At 40.4% G+C, this 20,541-nt stretch overlaps 2 protein-coding genes across 3 annotated transcripts in view; one reads left to right on the top strand and one right to left on the bottom strand.

Moving 5' to 3' along the window:
* Nucleotides 1–10,086, top strand: part of zcchc24 (zinc finger, CCHC domain containing 24) — a 30,811-nt gene extending 20,725 nt beyond the window's left edge. The window contains exons 3-4 of the mRNA XM_071918122.2: nucleotides 6,230–6,394; nucleotides 9,909–10,086. Of these exons, the coding sequence (XP_071774223.1) occupies nucleotides 6,230–6,394; nucleotides 9,909–10,022 (279 nt within the window). The 3' untranslated portion in view covers nucleotides 10,023–10,086. The remainder of the gene's footprint in view (nucleotides 1–6,229; nucleotides 6,395–9,908) is intronic.
* A 5,436-nt stretch (nucleotides 10,087–15,522) lies between these two features.
* Nucleotides 15,523–18,473, bottom strand: ppifa (peptidylprolyl isomerase Fa). Of its 2 annotated transcripts, XM_071918131.2 has the most exons (7): nucleotides 18,281–18,473; nucleotides 18,079–18,109; nucleotides 17,356–17,444; nucleotides 17,147–17,243; nucleotides 16,374–16,449; nucleotides 15,986–16,120; nucleotides 15,523–15,951 (listed from the first exon to the last, which is right to left on the bottom strand). In XM_071918131.2, coding segments are annotated over exons 1-7 (573 nt in total). In that variant the 5' UTR covers nucleotides 18,425–18,473; the 3' UTR covers nucleotides 15,523–15,950. The 2 variants fall into 2 exon arrangements, with proteins under 2 accessions (XP_071774232.1, XP_071774231.1); XM_071918130.2 differs by having other exon boundaries at nucleotides 15,523–16,120.
* Nucleotides 18,474–20,541: the final 2,068 nt, after the last annotated feature.

The raw sequence follows: 20,541 nt of genomic DNA, 5'->3' as shown, positions 1-20,541 counted from the left end.
TAAATAGCCCCCATAATGCACCTGGCTGAGGTTCTGGCACGGGATTGGGCTGTCCAGTCCAGCAGCGGAAACAGCCAATAAAAAAATGCTTGTTTAGTGGGCAGTGGGACACAGCTGAGGGGGTGACAGTGTCATTCTTGTGAGAGACTTGAAGCGGTGGCCATCTGCATGCCCTGACTTGGCCCTCAGTCCTGACTGACAGGCTGACGACTGCCTCTTCAACTCTGTAGTCTGTGGGGGTTGTGATGTCAGCCAACACGGGCACTGTGGGTCAAGTGCATGATGATTTTACTAGCACACAGTACTGACAAAGCAGACAACTCCTCCCTGAATCTAGTAGCTGAAGTTGGATTGCTGTGTGACCTGGGTCAGACAGTATTTGCAAATACTTTTATTGTTTCTTTCAGCCTACTTGCATTTGCCAGATGGGCAAGGTTTGCCACGTAGGACAATATAATGAACATTTATACAAAATTACAGGAGAGTATCTGATTTTTTTACATGTTTACACTATCCTAATTGCCTTGATGTGGTTAACTGAACCCATCTTGTATGCTAGGAATTCTTTGCAACTACTATTTGCCCCAAGTGAAGCAAACAATGTCTCTACTCCATCCTGTGTTGTCTGACAAAACATATCCCAGGCTCTTCCTCTGACACTTTCTTTCTCCTTGGTAAGTGGGAGGCTTATTTGTATGTTGTGTCTCAGTAAGGAGCACACTGACCTGTCTGGGGCTCAGTTATCATGTAACTCATCAGATCAGCCCCACACTGCAATGATGGGAACTGCAAAAGATGCCAAAGAATCTCGTATTATCGTATTCCTCAAGTCTGCGTACTGGTGATATCATAGCTAAGAGCCTTGGCTTAGTCGCGGGTCATTACTTTGTTTACTGATCTCAAGTTTACTTTAGAAAAGCCATGTAAATGAACGAATAAACAATGCACTATTAATTTCCTTTACATTGCACTTAAGGTTGTTGTTTAATTCTTTCTGCAGAATCTTCCAGACCATCATTTCTCTCTCAAGTGTTTAGGCTTATGAGAAAAAATTGCAAACATTCAGAGGCCTCCTCTGCATTTTTCATCTATGGCTGAGTTGCATTTCCCAACAAAGACCCTGCTTCCCAAATTGAGACCAGAGAAGTGGTTGCATGCAATTACTACCAACCATTTTCCAAAGCCTCAAAGTTGTTTTACCCACCAAATCCCTTGTTTTCTCACAGAATCAGACAAACCACAGAATGGCATGTAACATTTGCATAAAAATTGAGCTTAAGTTCCCAAACTTTGTTGTCAGCACTGTCTCCTTGTATTTGTTGTGTGTGGACTGACTGTGGGCAATGTCTGGAGCCCAAATCAAATCTAGGTAGATGTCTCCTCTAATATGGAGATAGATCCTCAAAAAGTATGAAATTCCATATCCACAGCCTTGAAAGTAGCGGTCTCTGGAATTATGCCTTTAAGGTTTGGATTGGAAGGGACATCTAATATTAAACCAAGACTAACCTATCCTGTTCCTGGAGACAGAGGATTAGGGTTCAGGGTTTGGGCGAGTGTCTGAAAGCATACAGTCTGGTGTCTGTCCACTGGTCATTACTCTTAGTCTGGAATGTAAGAACAACACAAATGTAAGATCACCTTTAGGCCTCAGACAGTGGTCTGGACCCGATTTTCCAGTGGTCAGTAATAGACATCTTTTTTTATGATTTACATTGGAGCAGAATTTCAAGATGGTTTCAAGACAAAGTGAAATTTCAATTGCTGGTGTGCTATGCCGCTGCAATTTCAGAGTTCATGCCTGAGCACGCATACCTCTTAATCAATTTTATGGTATTACCTGAATTACCCTGAAATTGAAGGACACCGGAGTGGGCGTTGTCTAGACCAGGACTGTGTGCTTAAATGTACCGCTTCCAATTAACACCAGTCTACCTGCAATAGCCCACATGCTTCAGATTCCTGGTGATGGGGAATCTAATCTCATTCTGTTTTTACAACACTCAACACATGTCTCTTTAAAATCTGCCCCCCCAGAGAAACTTCTCCACATTCCTCCACATGATAATGAGTTCAATCCACTGTAGCTGCGGCCATAGCTACAGCGGTTGGTTAACGCTATTTTATCCCCCACCCCTCTCTCTCTCTCTCTCTCTCTCTCTCTCTCTCTCTCTCTCTCTCTCTCTCTCTCTCTCTCTCTCTCTCTCTCTCTCCCTGAAACGTATGGCCTAATTGAAAGCAGAGCAGCGATTTTACGATGGCTCTCAGTGTTTCTCTTGCGTTCTCCCCCTATGGAGGCCATCTGCTTTGGATTTAGATTTCCTCCTCCTTCTCTCCCTCTGTTTCTCCTTCCCTTTCTCCTCCCTCCTTGCTCGGCCTGAGAGGGTTTGATTGGAGGGTCTCTCCCCAGCTGGCTCGGATGACTGTAGGCTTGTGGTATTTGTCCACTTTTATTTTTCTTTGTGTGTGTGTGTGTGTGTGTGTGTGGATGTTGGAGCCTGATTCCAGACCAGCAGGTTTCAGACCCCCTTTGCTACAGTATCCTGGGGGAGCAGCAGACTGTTTCACATCCAGCTCTTTCTCTCTCATTCCTTCTCCGTCCTAATGAGCGCTCCCCTGTTGCCGTGCATCTTACTCTCTCGTGCCCTGTCTACGCCTCATTTCTTTTTTGTTCCTCTGTCTCTTGCTCAACCCTGTTTATTCTATTTAATTCAGTATGTGAGCTCATTAATCCTGTGATGTAAGCCATGGAATGATCTGTGTCCTTGTAGCGTGGATAAACTCTGAGTAGGAGTAGTGCAGGAAACCGTGTGCTGAGACTTTCCAGTTGTGTCTCAGGGGTGTATGAAAACCTGTGGATGTGGAATTCGTTGTGTGTGTGTGTGTGTGTGTTTGTGTCTGGGTGTTGGCGAGGGAGAGGCGAGAGAGAGAGAGGGGGAGAGATTGTGTTAGTGTATTTGCATGTGTGTGCGTGTGTCTATGTATTGTCTAGAGATAGAGACTGTATCAGTGAATCTGCATGTGTGTGTGAGTGTATCACATGCACCTGAGTATATTTCATGTATGTGCATTAACCTGTTGTGTGTGTGTGTGTGATGTGATGACTCACAGCCTCCCTGCTGCGTTCTGGGCTACGGGAGGATGCGCTCTAAACACACTGACCCTTATCTCAACACCCGGGGCTCCGGCCTCAGGCACATATACAAACATTGACTTAGTGCAAGCCGGCACTGTCGAAGTGATACGACAAACACCGCTCGCCATCTCCTGGCACGGACGCCATCGACCGATTCTCTATTTCAAAGCTTTGTTTCCACTCCACGGACACCTAAAACGCTCCAAATGGGTCAGATATGTCCATTTAGCTCTTACCTTGGCCCGAGCTTGAATGGCTTTATTTGTGCAGAGCAAAGGAAAACAAAACACATCCTCCCATGTCGGCTCATCCTCCAGCATGTTGTGTGGTTGCGGTGACGCAGGTCCATTAAATTGGTCATTGTACTGTGTATGTATTGTGAATGGTTTGTAAATGTCGGTTTAAAGGAAGTTATTTTCCTGGAAATCAGGCCTAACTAAAACATTTACTTATTCATTCTAGTGTTTACAGCTGGGGGGTTTTGATTTGTTATCCATTGCACCAATGTAAATGGAAAGAGGCCCCTTATGTATGTGAAAAAACCACAGCTTTCTTCATCAGTCACTGACTGGTGTGTGCCCTGAATCTAGTGCCATGTTTCCCAGCCTGTCCCTGCTGGCAGTGGTAGCACAATGGTCCAGATGTTATTGTGACATTCATTCCCACTTGTTTGGGTGGCCGCTGGAATGTGCTGTGCCAACTGTGCCTGTAAAGTTTATGACTTCAGAACCGAAACCCTCTCATCATCTGAGAAGACCTCCATGAGTGGCAGTGTGTCGCAATGGCCTCACAACAGCCGCCCACAACGTTAGCACTACTCTCATATTTATAACTCCAAGTGTCCGCATAGGTGCTGCGTTGTTTTGCAGCCATGAAAACTATGTGCGCAGCGTGATAGGAGTGCCATATTTTCCTCAAGAAATTGGCTCATTCAGCGCTTTCTCCCCTGCATTCTTCACAACCTCGTTGAATGTGTTACTGTCCACCTTAATGATGTATCATCTCCACTAATTTGATATTATTCTAAATTAACTTATATGTATATATACCTCAATTGGATTTGATAACTTAATTGGCGCTTGCTCGATTGAAACCTCCCACTGAATGTGATTTCCTCACTTCCATCCACATAACCAGCTGCTTCAATACCGTATAGTTGTTGGATATTTTATTCAGCAGTCAGCAGAAGTCAGCAGTGCATCTACTTTTCATTTGGGCTGGACAGATAATCCATTTGCTGCGTGCACACAAACACAGTCGCTGTATCTTGATATTGATTGTAAAGGGGGCTTGGCTGATCTGAGAGCACTCAGCTGCAGACCACGATGTGCATCCAAGGGCCAAGGCCAGACCCCAAAACCAGCATGGAGTGAGAGTGGAATGGTCATAAGGAGGATGAGTGCTGTTTCTATCCTGCTGAGTCCTGGCAGCAGTATCAGGGAGAGATTTTTCACATTTGAACAAATAGCTGCAGTGGGAAATCATCACTGACTATGTTTAAATGCAGCTTTCCAAATTAATAACTTTATTTAATGACTCCTACAGGAGTACAGTAACTTAACTTCAAAGTGATTGTTTTTATTACATATAAAAGCAGTTAATCCCGATGCAGCAATATGTCAGAAAGTACTGGTATTTGGGTTCATAACAGGGAAAATGGCAGCCTCTTTATAGCTGGGTTATTTTGTAGCTAGATCATCTGTAGGAGAGCATCCAAATAAAATGCTGTCATGGCATTGTCTTTGAGATTGCCTAGCGATTGCGTCAAAAAACCCATCGGTGTGTATAGAGTGGTGTGTTGCGGGCCAGCAGAAGTCAGAGTTTCCAGCCTGCGTGCTGTCACAGTGGGAGATGCTATACTGACAGTGGGGTTGAGGTCATGCTGTTGGGGGGCCGGATTGCAGCACAGCCGATCGTACTTAGCGTTGGCTCGCTGGTGGTGATGCAAAGTGCTGGCGTGCATTAGGACAGCACCAGATGCTGCTGATTAAAGTTCATATGACTCACACACAGGACAGGACGGAATACGGAAAGACCAGGGGTACACGTTGTACCCCTCCTCTCCTGCCCCGTACCCGCTACATCCACCCTAAAATCTGGAGCCAATGCTAAAGTGATTATGAAAACAATCTCCAGTCCTGCAGGGGAATCAGGGCCGGGGCAGGTTTGGTTTCATTTGGAGAGGACAGGGCATTTCCTAACCTGCTGGAAAACTGCCACCAGTTGCATGGTGTGCATCAAATTGGCTCTTTCTTTCATATCAGGTAGCCAATCTGTGCATGAAAAGATTTGTTATTTAAGATGAAATGGACAATTTGTTGCTACTCTGTTTACAGCACAGAAGAATGTGTTTATATAAATAACCATTCCTTCATTGCTAATGACTGTAACTAGGCAGATTTGCGATTTATCCAATGTGAGTTCTGTGATGTTTTTATTTTTTTTGATGGGTGAGGTTCAAGATTGATAATGACAAGCTCAGACAAACTTAATAATCAGAGTGCAGTTTGGTTTCTTTTGGCAGGATGGAGAAGTTTGTGATTTATCCTTCTGATGACATCAGTAGTACGTTTGTTTGTGACATGCTTTAAGGGGGAAAATGAGCCTATTCCCCCTTTGCTGTTACAGTGGCCTAAATAAAGTTGCCAGAATGAACTCATTGGAGTGGCCCCTCCCAACAATATTGCCCTCTTGCGAGTGCTCTTTCATGGCTGACTGACTGTTCGTAATCATCTCCCTCATGAGAATCAGAGGAGTAATTTAACACAGCTGTAATGGAAGTAAATGTCAATTACACAACCGCATATTGTGCCAAAATTGCGTGTAGGAGTGTGCTGTATGAAGTTGGATTTATATATTAGCACGACAAAGTTGTACAGCGCACACACCCTGCTGTCAAACCTCACCATCTGTTGTTGTCCAGACAAACGCAAAACGTCCTTCTGCACTCTCTATATATTCCACAGCACTAAAGGAAAAACACTTTCTGCATTCCTAAGATTTTATTTATCAAGGAAGTAAAAGTAATGATTTATGCATATGTGGATACATCTTTATCGTTTACTTAAGGAATGCCTGCCTTGCTCTTTACAGGCCCGACCCAAAGGAGAGGGGCTGACACCTTACCAGGGGAAGAAGAGATGCTTTGGAGAGTACAAGTGCCCCAAGTGTAAGCGGAAGTGGATGAGTGGCAACTCCTGGGCCAACATGGGACAAGAATGTATCAAATGCCACATCAACGTCTACCCACACAAACAGGTACTGACGCCTTAAAGGAGGAGATGTGCGTTAACACACAGTGTGACGTTCAGTGACTGAGGTTTTGAAATTAAGTCTTCTGGTTTGGGATTTGGAAATGACGCCATAAAAACATTACTCATGCACTTTGTTTAAATGGTAGAGCGGACTGTCTCAACCAAGGTTAACAGAGTCCAGACTCTGCAAGGGAAACGCAGTCACATTAGTGGTTTGTGTGGCTGCTTATTGTCTTGAGGGAGTTCAGGATTGCCTCATTAAGAAAAAACAAAAACAAAAAAATCAAACAACTAAGAAATATTTGCCTCTATGGTAATAAACCAGCTATGAATAAACGAATTACATGATCTAACTGGAAAAAGTTGGGGATTATTTGTGTTTTCAAACCTTGAAAAAAATATTTCTTTATTAATGGCTCACAGACACAAACTAATTCTGGGTTAATTGTGGCTTATAGCTGCAGAAAATCCCCTCACATTTAATAATATGAAAAAGGGAAATCACATTAACCTAAGATGCTGTAGAGTGTTTTTCCGACCATTGAGCACTCAGAGGGAACTTATGTGCTTGTGAGCTGTCTGTTTGGCTTAACCTCGAAAATGTTCCTCACAGCCTGTTGATGGATCGCCTGAGAAGGAATCCGCTTCAGTTTTCTTCAGTTAGAGACATATTTTCTTCACATATATTCATATTTATATCTAAACACTTCATCTTTTAATATTTATGCTTGTCCACATTCTTCCAATTCCACTTCCTGAAATACAGCTAGCTGCTTGAGGTTCCACTCCTATTCTGAATACCATGGCAGAACATGCTCTACTTTGTTAACACACAGCACAGGAGCCTTCCTTAACATATTTACTTTCCATGTCTGGTAAGAAAGCCCAAAATTTTTAAACAACAGAAAGGTTATGGATAATTTGTTGCCTTTGTCCATTCCTTTGGATCCTCAAGAATGAGATCTTCACCTATTTAAAGGACGATACCGCTGTGTTTGCATGTTTTAGCCCGTTTCCTACAATTCATGTGTACTTGACATTACTACCAACCATTTTCCAAAGCATACCATACTTGTTTAGATGTTTGAATACGTTTTTCCTACCTTCCAGGCAGCCATTTGTTTCCATTCATTTCAGTACGGTACGAAAATCAACTTGCAGAGACTTGAAACTTGTTTGAGTTAGGTAATCCATCACAGTGAACATCCCGCCTGGGTTTATTTTTGTCAAAGTTACTTTATCACTGCATAGTAATTTAGTTTAATGCACACATTGATTTTAAAAGTCTACACAACGTCTGGTGCATTCACATGCTGGTGAGAAGCTCTGACATCCGGGAGTTCAAAGTCGGCTGCCAAACAGTGTTGCATTCACACGCTATTTGGTCAGAAAATCAAACCCAGAAGAAAAAAATAAGCAAATATGGGCATTGTGAAAAGGATAATGTGGATTTGGCTTCTTCTTGCTTTAAAAAAAAGTTATGATAGTCTGGCTAACTACCAAGAAGGAAATTCGTTTTTTCAGATTTATTGATAGCACATGAATGCGCCATTCCTGTCTGTTGCACTAGGAAATCAACACAACAGAATGTTTCTCTGCCAGAAAATAATCCCTGATGAAAAGATAAAGATAAACTAAATTCAAACCTCCATGACCTCTAAACCCGGGCATGAATGTTAGCTGGAGCAGGAGAGAATTTTATGGTTTATCACCTAAACGTTTAAATTTTGAAAAATAGGGCAATTGAGTAAATATTCAAAAATCTAAAAAAAAAAGTGTGGCATGCTTTGAAAAATGGTCGGTAGTAATGTAAAGGTATGCTTGCAGTTTAGTAAATGGGCTGAAACATGCAACCACCAGTATGGTGCTTTAATGCAGTGTAGCAAATATAATGTGACTGACGCCTGATTACCAATCCTTACTGTATTCAGCCATGGTCTATGATACACCTGATACTCATCCATTAAAAATACAGCATTTCTTCTTTCCCTAGGTAATGTGTGTGTGTGTGTGTGTGTACTTCTCTCTCTTTGTCTCTCTCTCCCTCTCTCTCTCATTATCTGGCATATCTAGTGCGGAAATTTACTATACTGTTAAAAAAGCCGTGACTGAAAGGCTGCATTCATAGTGCTAGTACTGGCACAGTATTTCTCACACAAAAACGTTTTGTTCCACGGAGTTAACTGGTGAGAAAATCTCACTCTTCTGTCTCTGTGTCTTGTGGCTAAGCTACACACAGGCAGGCAAATTCCATGCATTTGCAATGTCACCCACTTAACATATTTCCCCTTGTCAGCGTTTGAAATGGACCACTAACCCCCATGTTCTCCAGTATCAAAGCGCTCAGCATCTCAGCATGGCTCCTTCCCTCCCAGACGATTCCCATAAATGAAATGAATATGTATTTTCCAATCCCATCTGCATGCATAAAATATTTTGAGTTTTTTTTTTAAATGTCTTAACTGTCCCTCCTAGAAGGCAAATATAGCTCTTGAATGTCTCTTTATCCCTTCTTACATTAAATAGCATCACTTCTATACTGCCTTTGAACTCAGACAAATCAAAAAATGTAGTTCTTTCATGTGATCGCTGCTTCTTCCCCAAAACACGCATGCCGAATAATGATAATCTGATACTTCATTGAACGCTGTATGGGGAAATTCTTTTTCGCTTGCTCCTTTGGAAGGAAGTCAGACTGCAGGTTCAGCTACAGAACATAGTGGAGCTGGTAGGGATTCAGTGTCTCGCTCAAGGATACTTCAGCAGGGCAGATGCTTGGATCCAGGTCTCTCTAACCACTGATGAGGCGCCATACAAACACATCAGATTTTCCAACTTTCCACAGGAACTTAATGCATTTGAGGCCGCTATCAGTAAAGTCTCAATACTTCCTGGCAGCCTCATAAGCTGAAGACTGAATTATCTCCCTGCAATGACCCATGGTAACCTGCTTTCCTTCAGTCAGACCCCTTGGAGTAAATAGCAGTGTCGTAAAAAAAAAAAAAAAGGCCCGAGCAAAGGCGAGGGATGGGAAAGAAAATATTGTAGAGAGATTGTTAAACCAACATCCAGAACTGTTGGCTCAGAAAGATACTATTTGTCCTTCAGAATGATTCCAAAAAAGCCATTCCCATAGATATTTCCATACAGGTCTTTATGATCACATGTGTGTTGGAGCTTTTTCTTTAATACCAGGTTGTTAAAGGGTACTGTAAGTTTCCAAAGTTGTTGGTGCGTTGCCATATCTCTGCAACTAATTGTGTAAAGTACGCGTCTGGTCTGGGAAGAATATGGGAATAATATTTGTGGCCAAAGCACTTGGATATATAACTGAATTGAGTCTGGTGCCAAATAAACTGCTGGCAGGACTCAGCAGAATATGCTGTGCGTGTTTTTGAGCATTTGTGTGTGTGTGTGTGTGTGTGTGTGTGTGTGTGTGTGTGTGTGCAAGCTGCCTGTATGTTTTCTGTATCATTTAACGTGACTCATGATTGCTTCTCCGTTTGCTCTCCCCTCAGCGCCCTTTAGAGAAGCCGGATGGCCTGGATGTTTCCGACCAGAGCAAGGAGCACCCGCAGCACCTGTGTGAGAAATGCAAAGTCCTGGGCTACTACTGCCGCCGCGTGCAATAATCGTCCGTATCTCCATTGTCGTCGGAGAGCAACTTTTTTGCGTCCTGCCCCTCCTCCCCCACCAACGCTGTTCACTTCACCTGACAGGTCCAGGTTTCCCTCATCCCGTATCGCCTCCTCTCCTCCTCACTCCTCCCCCTCTTATCTCTCTCGGAAAACCTCAAATAATATACAGTAGCTCTAAACCCGCCCTCCTCGCTCATGCCTTTCCTTCTCTACCACAGCAAATAAACCCTCTTCTGTCCCTCTTGAACTCCCGAACCTTCCCGCGGAACACAGATTTTAGTCATTATGGTCCTTTTCATTGACGATGTTGAAGATTACATTCAGGAATGAGAGGAACGGGTCAGACCTGTACTTAGGATCAATCTCTGTCTCTCTAAGTGCTCTTCATGAAAAGTGAAAACTTGCCAAAATCTTTGAGTCTAAACGTTCTCAATGCTAACGCAGGGCCTCATATACCAGAAACCACATAACCCCATTTATCCAAGTATGTGTGTAACAACAGCTGATCATTGCATTGATGTATTAGCAATGGGCATGTTTTTTATTGATGTCGCTGACAGTATTGCCACCGGTATTGGTCACAATAGATTACCTCACTTTGGGGTTTGTTGATTTTGTGTTTACAGAGATCTGCCTTCCATTTCCCTGCCAAGTGAAGTGTGTGGTAATGTGATGAACATTAAATCAGGGCCTCTCATGATGGTATAATGTATATGAGGCCTTTGATGTCTTGCCGTGTTAGGGTCAACAGCACATCTTATTAACTGTGAATTAACTGAGGGATAATGTGCCATACATCCCTGGCTTACATTTGGCCTATTTATTTTCTTGTTGTCTAGCGTGCAATTTGAATTTTAACTGGGACATAAAGAAATGTTTTTGTATGTTTGTATATCACAATATTGTGTAACTGCTTCCACGTGTCTTTAGAAACTACTGTAGGTTGAACTGCATAGAATCGTTCCTCGTCTAGATCTAGTGCATTGCTAACAGATACGGTTTCATTTACCCTCCCTTTATATTTATGTTGCCACAAAAAGCCTTGATTACCTACAGTACATCAGATAAGTAAGTCGCGTTGATCTCAAATCACTAGCAGATCAACTGAGTTTTTGTTTTTGTCAAAAGCAGCAGTACAATAGCAGTAGTTTCTGTCATGATAGTCATGTCGTCCACACAGTTTCATGCCAGTAGTGCATGTAGAAAGACAGAACTTTTTAGTATTAAAATGTTCACATGTAAAGCCTGATTAGATACCGAACCACAAATTACTGAAATACAACAGAGATATTTAATGTGTTTTTTCAAAGACTTTTAGAAAGACATTTTAGAGTGCACATTTTAGCCCACTGATGTCTCCAGCCTTAGGCTAGTGGAGTGGTGGAATGACAGTGAGGCTAAATGGAAACTTTTCCAAGGGCTTACACCCTTCAAACTATGTCCAACAGCTGATTGCAGTGTAAAGAATGTCCAGAGGGAGGTGAAGTATTGGAGAACTGTAATGATTTACCGGTTGGCTAAAAGAAAGATAGGTTCATACGGAAAGGCTGACATGTGAGGCGGTCATATTTTGAAAATTCAAGGATATATTGAAAGTGATGATGAATGAAGTTTACACTTATATTAGTTTTGATAGCGCCTACTATTATAAACCAATGTCTTTAATGGAAGGGAGGTACATATCCTATCTTCTGTTTACAAATATCACAGTACATTATATTTACTTTAAGACCTGAAGTACTACATGGGAAATCCGGACTGATATGCATACTGTAAAATGTATGTAGTTTCGACTTAGAGAAAGTTCTGTCATTCACTGAACATTGTTATCATGTGAATAGTTGAAATATTTTTCTACGTATTTCTAGACTTACAAAACCTGGTTGACTATATTTTATACTGTAATGTACGTGCCTTAAAAAGACTTAAAATCACACTGAAGTACCAAGAAGAAAGTGATGTGAACATTTGACAATAGGAAGAGACACGGGGTAGGCTTGGAGTTGGAGTTAAATACGTGCATGTGGTAACTGTGATGCATAGTACGTTTTCCAAGGTTTATGCAGGTTCAAGATGTGACTAAGGACAAAAAACAATACAATTCCCCCATTAACAGTGAGAGTTTGAACTGGCATGGTGGTGTTTGCCTCAACATAATTTGCTGAGTTGGAGGCATGGACTAAACCAGCATTTCCAGCTGGCAATAACAATCCCACTGTGGTCTGTTGTCATGGAATATCAACAAAGATGTTATTTTTTTAGCCAATCCTCACAACAGAATGGGTTTGCACATGAAACCGTGGACCTCACTTGTGTATCTCAATTTTTATTCACCTATTGTAGTTATGTTTATCTAAGCCACCATGGATTGCATTAAAAAACACATGTGGTCACATGCTTTAGTGTGAGAGAGCAGTAGCTGATAATGGTACCTTTGAATTGTGGTTAAAGTCAGTGATTTAGCAAAACTTCATCTTTAAATTTGAAAGAAAGGATTGGCGAAGGTGAATACATTACTGCAAGTTAACGAATTGCACAGGCTGAATGAAGGATTCTCGTTTTACCCAGACATTGTTGGGAACAATCCATTTTTAGTACTGTAATATCTTCTTTCTGTTGCTCTGTGTGATGACACTAGCCTAACAAGTGTGATCAGCGTCACATCTACTTACATCTGAAACTTATGTTCCACATCATAACATGTGGCTGTAGTGAGAGGAATAGATACCGATGATGCCTTATGAACTCACTTAAGTTAATAAGCAAGTTACAATATTATTAGGATGAATAGAGTTCTAGGTCATTTAAAATCCCATCAGAGGGGTCGTTTGATTCCGCCCAGAGACATTTATGAGGAAGCCATTTTAACTGGCAAATCGCGAGCCAATGGAAGCAGTTGATACAATGCATTTGAAAAAAAAAAAAAATACAATCTCTGCTTTCAGATGTATAGTGTCTTGAATTACATATACTTGACTTTTCTAGTACCTTTTCAGTTCAAATTTGTTATTTTCTATGAACGAGATGTGTATTTTGGAACACTTAATAGATGTTGAAAATTTTAAAGCAATTTGCAAAAACAACTCAAGAGTTATTTCCCTGACAAAGATATTTACAAATGACTGTTTTATGTATATATTTGATGGCCATCATTTTCAAGGATAGTAGCTCTTTTGAAGTGTTATGCAATATTGAAGCTTTTTTTGTGAAGAAGGGCCTATTGCTGAGAAATAAACAAAGCTGGGAGTTTTTTCTTTGATGTTTTACAATGATCTGAGGGCTTATCCTGCAGAAATATTTATGGAAAGATTTTTTACAACACTTTTTGTATAGAATATGCAACAAAGTTACACTAAGAAGGAAATATTGATGTCTACATAGAATATTATTAAAAAAGCTGGTACATAATTAATACCCTTTCTCAATTATAAGCCATTTGTATTTTTATGTTTTGTTTTATGATGTTATCAGTGTTGAATAACCCACAATGATATCCAAGTGCTATATGTAACTAATTATGCCTACGAGCTGCCATTCGCATCCATACAGTAGCATGTATTCATTTTGTATACAATAATTACAATATTATGAAGATATATTGTGTTAACATGCAGAATCCTTTCTCTTAATTAGTGACGGATACTCACCACTGTATAAGCACGTTAAACTGTGAGTTGTAGTTTGCTTAAAGCAGCAATGACAAGGAACTATTATAAAATGTTATGGTGTTATTACTAGTTTAGGGAGTGTTAAGAAAGTGTGTGTGACAAAGAACTATTTTAGAGTTTGCATGTGCATGTTTGGTTTTGAATGAAATATTATTTTGTGCAATGTATACTTATTTAAATTCTTCACAGTAGTTTGCTACAGTACATATTGTTTTTAACATTCTCAACAACTTCTGATTGTTATTAGTCATGAAATATTTCATTTACTGATAGTGTAGCCTCTACAAATAATACATATTTACTGAATGTAATGTGTTAACACTTATGTGGTCAATTGGAAAGTCATGTTTGTATTCTTTGATGTCTGTATCATTTGAGATAATTGTAATGCAATATTGCAATAATGTAATATTTGAATTGGACAGAACACAGACGTGAGGTTGGGAAGAAAATGATTGGGAAACAAGGACAGTCATGTTTAGAGAGCAGCCCACGGGCCTGTTTTTCTTGTCCATGAAACGGCATTCCAAAATGTGCCTTATTTGTTAGTTTGGAAAACATTTTAGTGCTTTAGTGCTGTTGGGAGTTTGATGAATAAAAGTCATATTGAATTAGAACTGCTTTGATTATGTGGTTTCATTTGTTTGGGTCCTTTGCTCAACTCTTATTACCCATTTCTGGGAGGTGTTCACTCTGGAGTTTGATTCCAGCCAATGGCAACGCTCGGCTTTCTGAACGCTCCCCAGATCCCTATCAGTACAGAAAGTGTACGTTTTCATCACGCTGCACTCCGCGGCTCTGAGTGCATCTGCAGACTTCATGTCTTACATAAGACCGAGCATATGGATTATGATGAGGAGTTTTTAATGGATTAAACATGGTGATTGTGTAATGCAGAACCAAGGGGGGAGGCTTGTAAAATCTTTCTTGCTCTGTCATCCAGGAGGTCCATTCTAGTGCTGAAAGACAACAGACACGTCTAACTGACAGGACTTGATTTCAACACTTTCAATGACTCCTGCTGATATGGGTGCTGTGTCACCGCCAGACGGCATGTAGACATTTACAGCAGAAGAACCAGCTTGTACCAGTTGTTAAGATGTTATTGTTTTGCATGTGTATTAAACGTTGGCCACAGCACCAGCCTTTGTCTAGCCAAGTTTCCATGCACAATATTGGACATGCATTCCAAATAGCTAAAACTTAACCAGAGGGTGGGGACCCAAATTATATCAAGTTTGTTACAACATCTCTAGCTCAAACAGAGTGAGAACTGAAAAGTCTCTATAGCAACAATGTAATCTGAGAATTCAAACAAACGGTGGAAGGTCAGCGCGCATATGGTTTCATTTAGGAGCGGGAACTGCTTTTTCACGTCGCTTCATTATTTACTTTCATAAAGTATTAGCTCGATAAGCAGCACCACCCAGTCTCTGGCTTTCAGACATATCCTGGCCTCCCCCCTTTCTCCTGGAGACATACTGTGTTTCAAATAAAGAGCTCAGAGGTACTGAGGTAAGAGCAGCCCACGTACAAGCTAAAGACATTTTCAGGTCTTTTATGACAGATGAAATCATCTGCGTGCACAGTATGTGATGTGGCTGTGGCCCACAAGTCTATCATCTGTCCGTGTATTTATATGATACTTCAGCCCCACTGTAGGTGGATGTCACATGATGTCACATCCTGTTCTGATGGACAGGAAGCCATGCTGCAGGGCCGCTGTCTAAAAAAAGCAGCTGGATCCTTCCCAGGAAGCTTTAAAAGCAGCAGGGATGGTGGCACACGAGAGAGAATGGGCTATACTGGGACCAAACCCAGTAAAATCTGAAAACGGTCATTTATTTGGCAGTAAATGGACAGCAAATGTACAAAATGAACATTTTACACAGTGAATGACTTTTACATAGTTAAATACTTTGTGAACAAAATAGATGGGCCAAGTTAACTAAGTTAAACTATTTAGAGATCTGTGACAACTGGGATAAAAATGTCCCAATGTAGTTCTCAATCTTTCCATTTCTTATTATTATTACTTTATGAACTAATGCAACACATAAAAATGTAATGTATTATTTTGATCATGCAAATATAAATCACAAGATTTGTTATCAGAGTAAACAGTAGAAATCAGATTTTAGTATTGAAGATTCATTGTGACAATTCCTCCTTGTCACAAGAATACAGGAAAATTGATAAATACTAAATAGCTTACATATTGAATCATCCAACAGACAGGCCATGTGTGTGTGTGTGTGTGTGTGTGTGTGTGTGAGAGTGTGTGTGTGTTATTTGATCTCCCCACAGTCTGTGATGACAATTTTCTTGATCACCCCACCGTCATGCAAACCAAAGGACTCCATGGTGGAGACCACCTCCATACCTTCCTTCACCTGACCAAACACCACATGTTTACCATCCAGCCTGGGAACAGAGACAGAGGAGGGGGGGGGGGGGGGGGGTTGGGGGGGGGGTCACTATGGAGTAAAAGTGGCAAATCACTGTGCAGTTCACATCCCTAAACTATCAAAACGTGTGGAAGGATGCCTTAAATTTGATTTGAACAACTGGCAGGTGATTATGGTTGGATGTGGTGTCAAAGTGAGAGAAATCATACAAAAACTGACACAGAGCTGGAATTAATCATTAAAGAATTACAGAATTATAAATGATTTACCATTCGGTTTTCGTAGTACAGATGAAGAACTGGGAGCCATTGGTGTTGGGCCCTGAATTTGCCATTGATAAGATTCCTACAAGAAACAGAAAGTGAACAAATAAAGCGATGTGATGCACAGCTATGCTCAGTATCAGCCAACAAGCTTTTGACCTCCCTGTGCCACTGAACCAATGAGAAAATGACCTTACTGTGGTGGAACAATCTACATCAGTGTTGAGTAACGCTTGTTTCTCTTTTCTGGATTTGACGCACGCTGTGATTATGCAACACATTAAAATGAAGTGTCCGTCTACCAACATGTGGATTAAGTTTACTCAAGAAAGAGTATTTTGATAAGTTATTTTGATAAGTGGATATTGACTCACTAAGAAAGTAGGTCATTCACTTGGGGATTGCAAAATCTATATAGCCAGTGGTCTTAGTGTCGCATGAGACTAGCCACTGCCATCTAGTGGATACGCATCTATGGAAAGATACAGTGAAATACAGCTGATATGCTATCTATTCAAATGATTCTGTTATGAAGGCCAGGCCAAGTGAGAAATACAGTAAGTGCTAGGTTGGCATGATATAGACAAGATAATACAGAATACAGATAAATTAAATATGCTTTGTCTTGCAAGACTGCCACTCTCAAAACAACTTAATTATAGATCTGGTAGGCCTAAACACAGAGTTGTATGAAGTGATGAATGAATCATGGAGGGATTGCTGATGCTTTTTCTGTCCTCCCAACATAAATATAGGAGACTGAAGCTCTGGATTTGTACCTGGACAAGTGTGTTTTAGTTTGAAGTTCTCATCTCTAAACTTAGTTCCGTAAATAGATTTCCCTCCTGTGCCGTTGTGATTGGTGAAATCTCCCCCCTGTAACAGAAGACTTATCAATAAATAGGCAACATGGTGTACACACACACACACACACACACACACACTGCAACTGTGTGTACAATGTCATCACAGTAACTCTGCACCTTACCTGACACATGAACTCAGGAATGACTCTGTGAAACACCGACCCTTTATATCCAAAGCCATGTTCTCCAGTACACAAAGCTCTGAAGTTTTCTGTTGAAACATTTTTTTTTATTTCATTAGCATCAATACAAGTCAAGGACTGTGTTTGAGAGTTGCTCATTTAGGTCACATTTTTTTGAATAGTCCAATGCTGATACTCAACTTACTATCAAGTGACTATAATGTGGCACTAAAAAGTCTTCTGGTGATACAATGTTGTGAGAAACAGTCTGCAGATATTCAGTGTTCAGGATAGGATCAGTTTTAGGGTTGAACATGGGGTCAGGGTTTGGGATAGGATCAGTTTTAGGGTTGAACATGGGGTCAGGGTTTGGGATAGGATCGTGGTTAGGCTAAGGTTAAGGTTACATAGCCTATTCATAGTATTCCAATGATGCCATGTGCATTTCCTACCAATATGGTGCTTTACCATATACACAGCTCATTGGATGTGGCTGTCATTTGATTATAATCACCTGTTAATTTATTACAATCACCTGTTATGTTTCTACCAAGATGGCCACGTGGTGATGTAACAGAATACTATGGATAGAGATGCAGCAAATAGTCAACTAACACTTTGTTGAACATCTACTTTTTGTCACCTAGTTGGTTGAGCATCAGCATTGTTTAAAATCCACTTCTGATATTCAACAATTATGCTTATAAAATAAAATATGCATACCTGCAGTCCTTGGTACTACATCTGCATTCAACTGCAAGACAATACAAATCAGAGTCATGCATCAAATTCTTCTGACAAGTTATGCAATGCATAATTATTTGGTTGACTATGAAACTTCATGAGCAGGCACTGACTGAACACCCTGCCAAGTGAGACCAAGGTCTTCTGAAGAAGCTAACGTTAGCTAAGTTAGCTAGTTTACCTCAATGATGATTCTTCCAAGAGGCTCGTTGTCAGCCTCGACATCGAAATACACGACTGGGTTCTTGACGGGTCCGTTAGAAAACAACCGTGCAGCGGCGATGGACAGCGAGCAGTATTTAATACGGTTTTTCATTTGCAACATCGCTGCATAGCTGTCAGGATCCGCAGGCCAGCGGCAGGGAAGACATGGATGCTTCTGTTTACATGTGACGTCACACGGTTTGACAGGCCGCTTCCCCTTTGGTGAACCGAACAGCGACACCATGTGGGTCCTGTAGGAAACCACTTTAAACCACTTTACACCACTGTGACCATTTCAGATCACTGAGATTTATGGAGAGGAAAAATGCAAAGATTCTGGTGATGAGAGAATTTGATCTTGTGCTAGAATAAGCACTTTTTTTTTTTTTTAACTTCCCCTTTTTATATCCTTATTTGTTTATCTTTTACATTGAAGTTATCTCTTATATTGTGCATTGTTCTAAGTTGAATGATCTGACTTTTGTACTTTTGTGAGGTTGTTTTAATAATTCCATAATAAAACTAAAATGAATAAAAACTTGCATTGGGCCTGATAAGAGTTTAACAGATTCTGTATAGTCCCACAGCACCTGTGGCAATGACATAATTAATTTGCAGTTCATTTGAATGTGATCTCAGCTCTAGTAATGTTGTGGCTATTGTGATCACTAAACAATGTTAGTAAAGCTTATAACGCTTTTTCATCAGTCAATCATATTAGATAAACACAAGGGATGGACACCAGTAAGGACTTTTCCATACTGATATCATTTGCACTTTTCCAGGAATGTCGATAATCAACAGTTGGTGATAAAAGCTACTTGGCCTATAGGTGCACTGATTTGTCCATAGCTGTTCTCTTTCTGTAAACTATTGACTGTCATAGCAAAGAATTATACTTTTCAACAGGTGCTCATTCATCAAGACCAAGGGTGAATTTCATTCCAAAGGAGTCAATCCTAAACCCTACTTCTGTCGGGTTTGTTTAGGTACGGGGTGGACTTAGTGATTTAGGCCCCTCTCTTCCTATCTGACTGAAGTTCCTTGTGTTTATTGATGGCTATGTGTCTTCACAGGCCTCAATCACATGTGGTGTGCCGCAAGGCTCAGTTCTTGGGCTGATTCTGTTCTCCTTGCTTCCTCTGGGTCACTTAATTAGGTGGCATAATATCTCCTTCCATTGTTATGCCAATGATACCTGGCTGTACCTCTCAGTCAAGCCAAGTGAATTAAATAAATCAGCCTCTTTGCACAACTGCTTAGCGGATGTCAAGAATTGGATGGCAAATTGTTATTGTTAATTGTTGTTATCGGCCCTGAGCATGTTTCCATTCAAATTCAACCTGCTCTTGGTCTTGTAAATCAACATATAAAACCTACTTATGAGTCATATTCCACCTGAGCCTAAATTTGGAGCAACTTAATGATAAGCTTGTCCAGTCATGCCTTTTCCATTTCAGGAACAGAGAAAAATTAGATCCATCCTGAATTTCGGTGATACAGAGAGGATTATACATGCTTTATTTAATCTCGCCTTGACTACTATATGCCCTGTTTACTTGCCTATAACCAAAAACAGTTAGAACACCTCCAATATAATGTGTGCAAAATGCTGCAGCAAAGCTTTTAACTAAAACTAAGAGACAGGACCACATCTCCCCTGTTTTAGAGTCTCTTCACTGGTTGCCGGTTCATTTTAGAATTAATTTTATTACTTTCTTTAATTTACGTGTCTTTATCTCTCTGAACTTCTGATCGTAAGGCCTTTTTATAATCTTTTTCTCTTATTGATTGATTTATTTTTTATTCTTGTTGCCTTATCTGTTATTTTATTCTATCGGCCCATTCTATTATTTATTCTATTTGCTGTATCCTTGTGGCCGGAACCATTTATTCATTCTATTTTATATTTATTTATTATAACTACTTTACCTCATTGCCCTCGTTGTATTGATCTATGTCATCTGCTCAGTCTTGTTTGTGAAGCAACTTTTTTTGAAAACTGGTATATAAATAAAGGTTATTATTACTATTTTTATTATTATGATATTATTATTATTATTATTATTATTAATCTAGGAATGGTTTGGCACAAAATTGGCCATGGATCCATTTTTGATGATTGTGGAATATGTAATGGTTGAACCAAGTATGTCAAAAGACACAGGGCGCACTGAATGTGTTTCATCTGAATACATATTTATTAGATAAATATTAGGATGTCACGTCATCTAACTA

This window comes from Centroberyx gerrardi, chromosome 15 (assembly GCF_048128805.1).
Source record: "Centroberyx gerrardi isolate f3 chromosome 15, fCenGer3.hap1.cur.20231027, whole genome shotgun sequence".
NCBI classification, from domain to species: domain Eukaryota; kingdom Metazoa; phylum Chordata; class Actinopteri; order Beryciformes; family Berycidae; genus Centroberyx; species Centroberyx gerrardi.
The sequence above is the reverse complement of the archived record's forward strand: the minus strand, read 5'-3'. Positions and strand labels throughout refer to the sequence as shown.

Bases quoted from the DNA above. Each gene is read 5' to 3' on its own strand.
- ppifa (XM_071918130.2), bottom strand. From the start codon at position 18,424: ATGTTGCAAATGAAAAACCGTATTAAATACTGCTCGCTGTCCATCGCC. The intron at 17,445-18,078 runs GTATGCATATTT...ATGTTTCAACAG, and splicing joins TGTAGTACCAAGGACTGCAG to AAAACTTCAGAGCTTTGTGT. The intron at 16,450-17,146 runs GTACAAATCCAG...TGTTTCTTGTAG, and splicing joins ACTAAAACACACTTGTCCAG to GAATCTTATCAATGGCAAAT.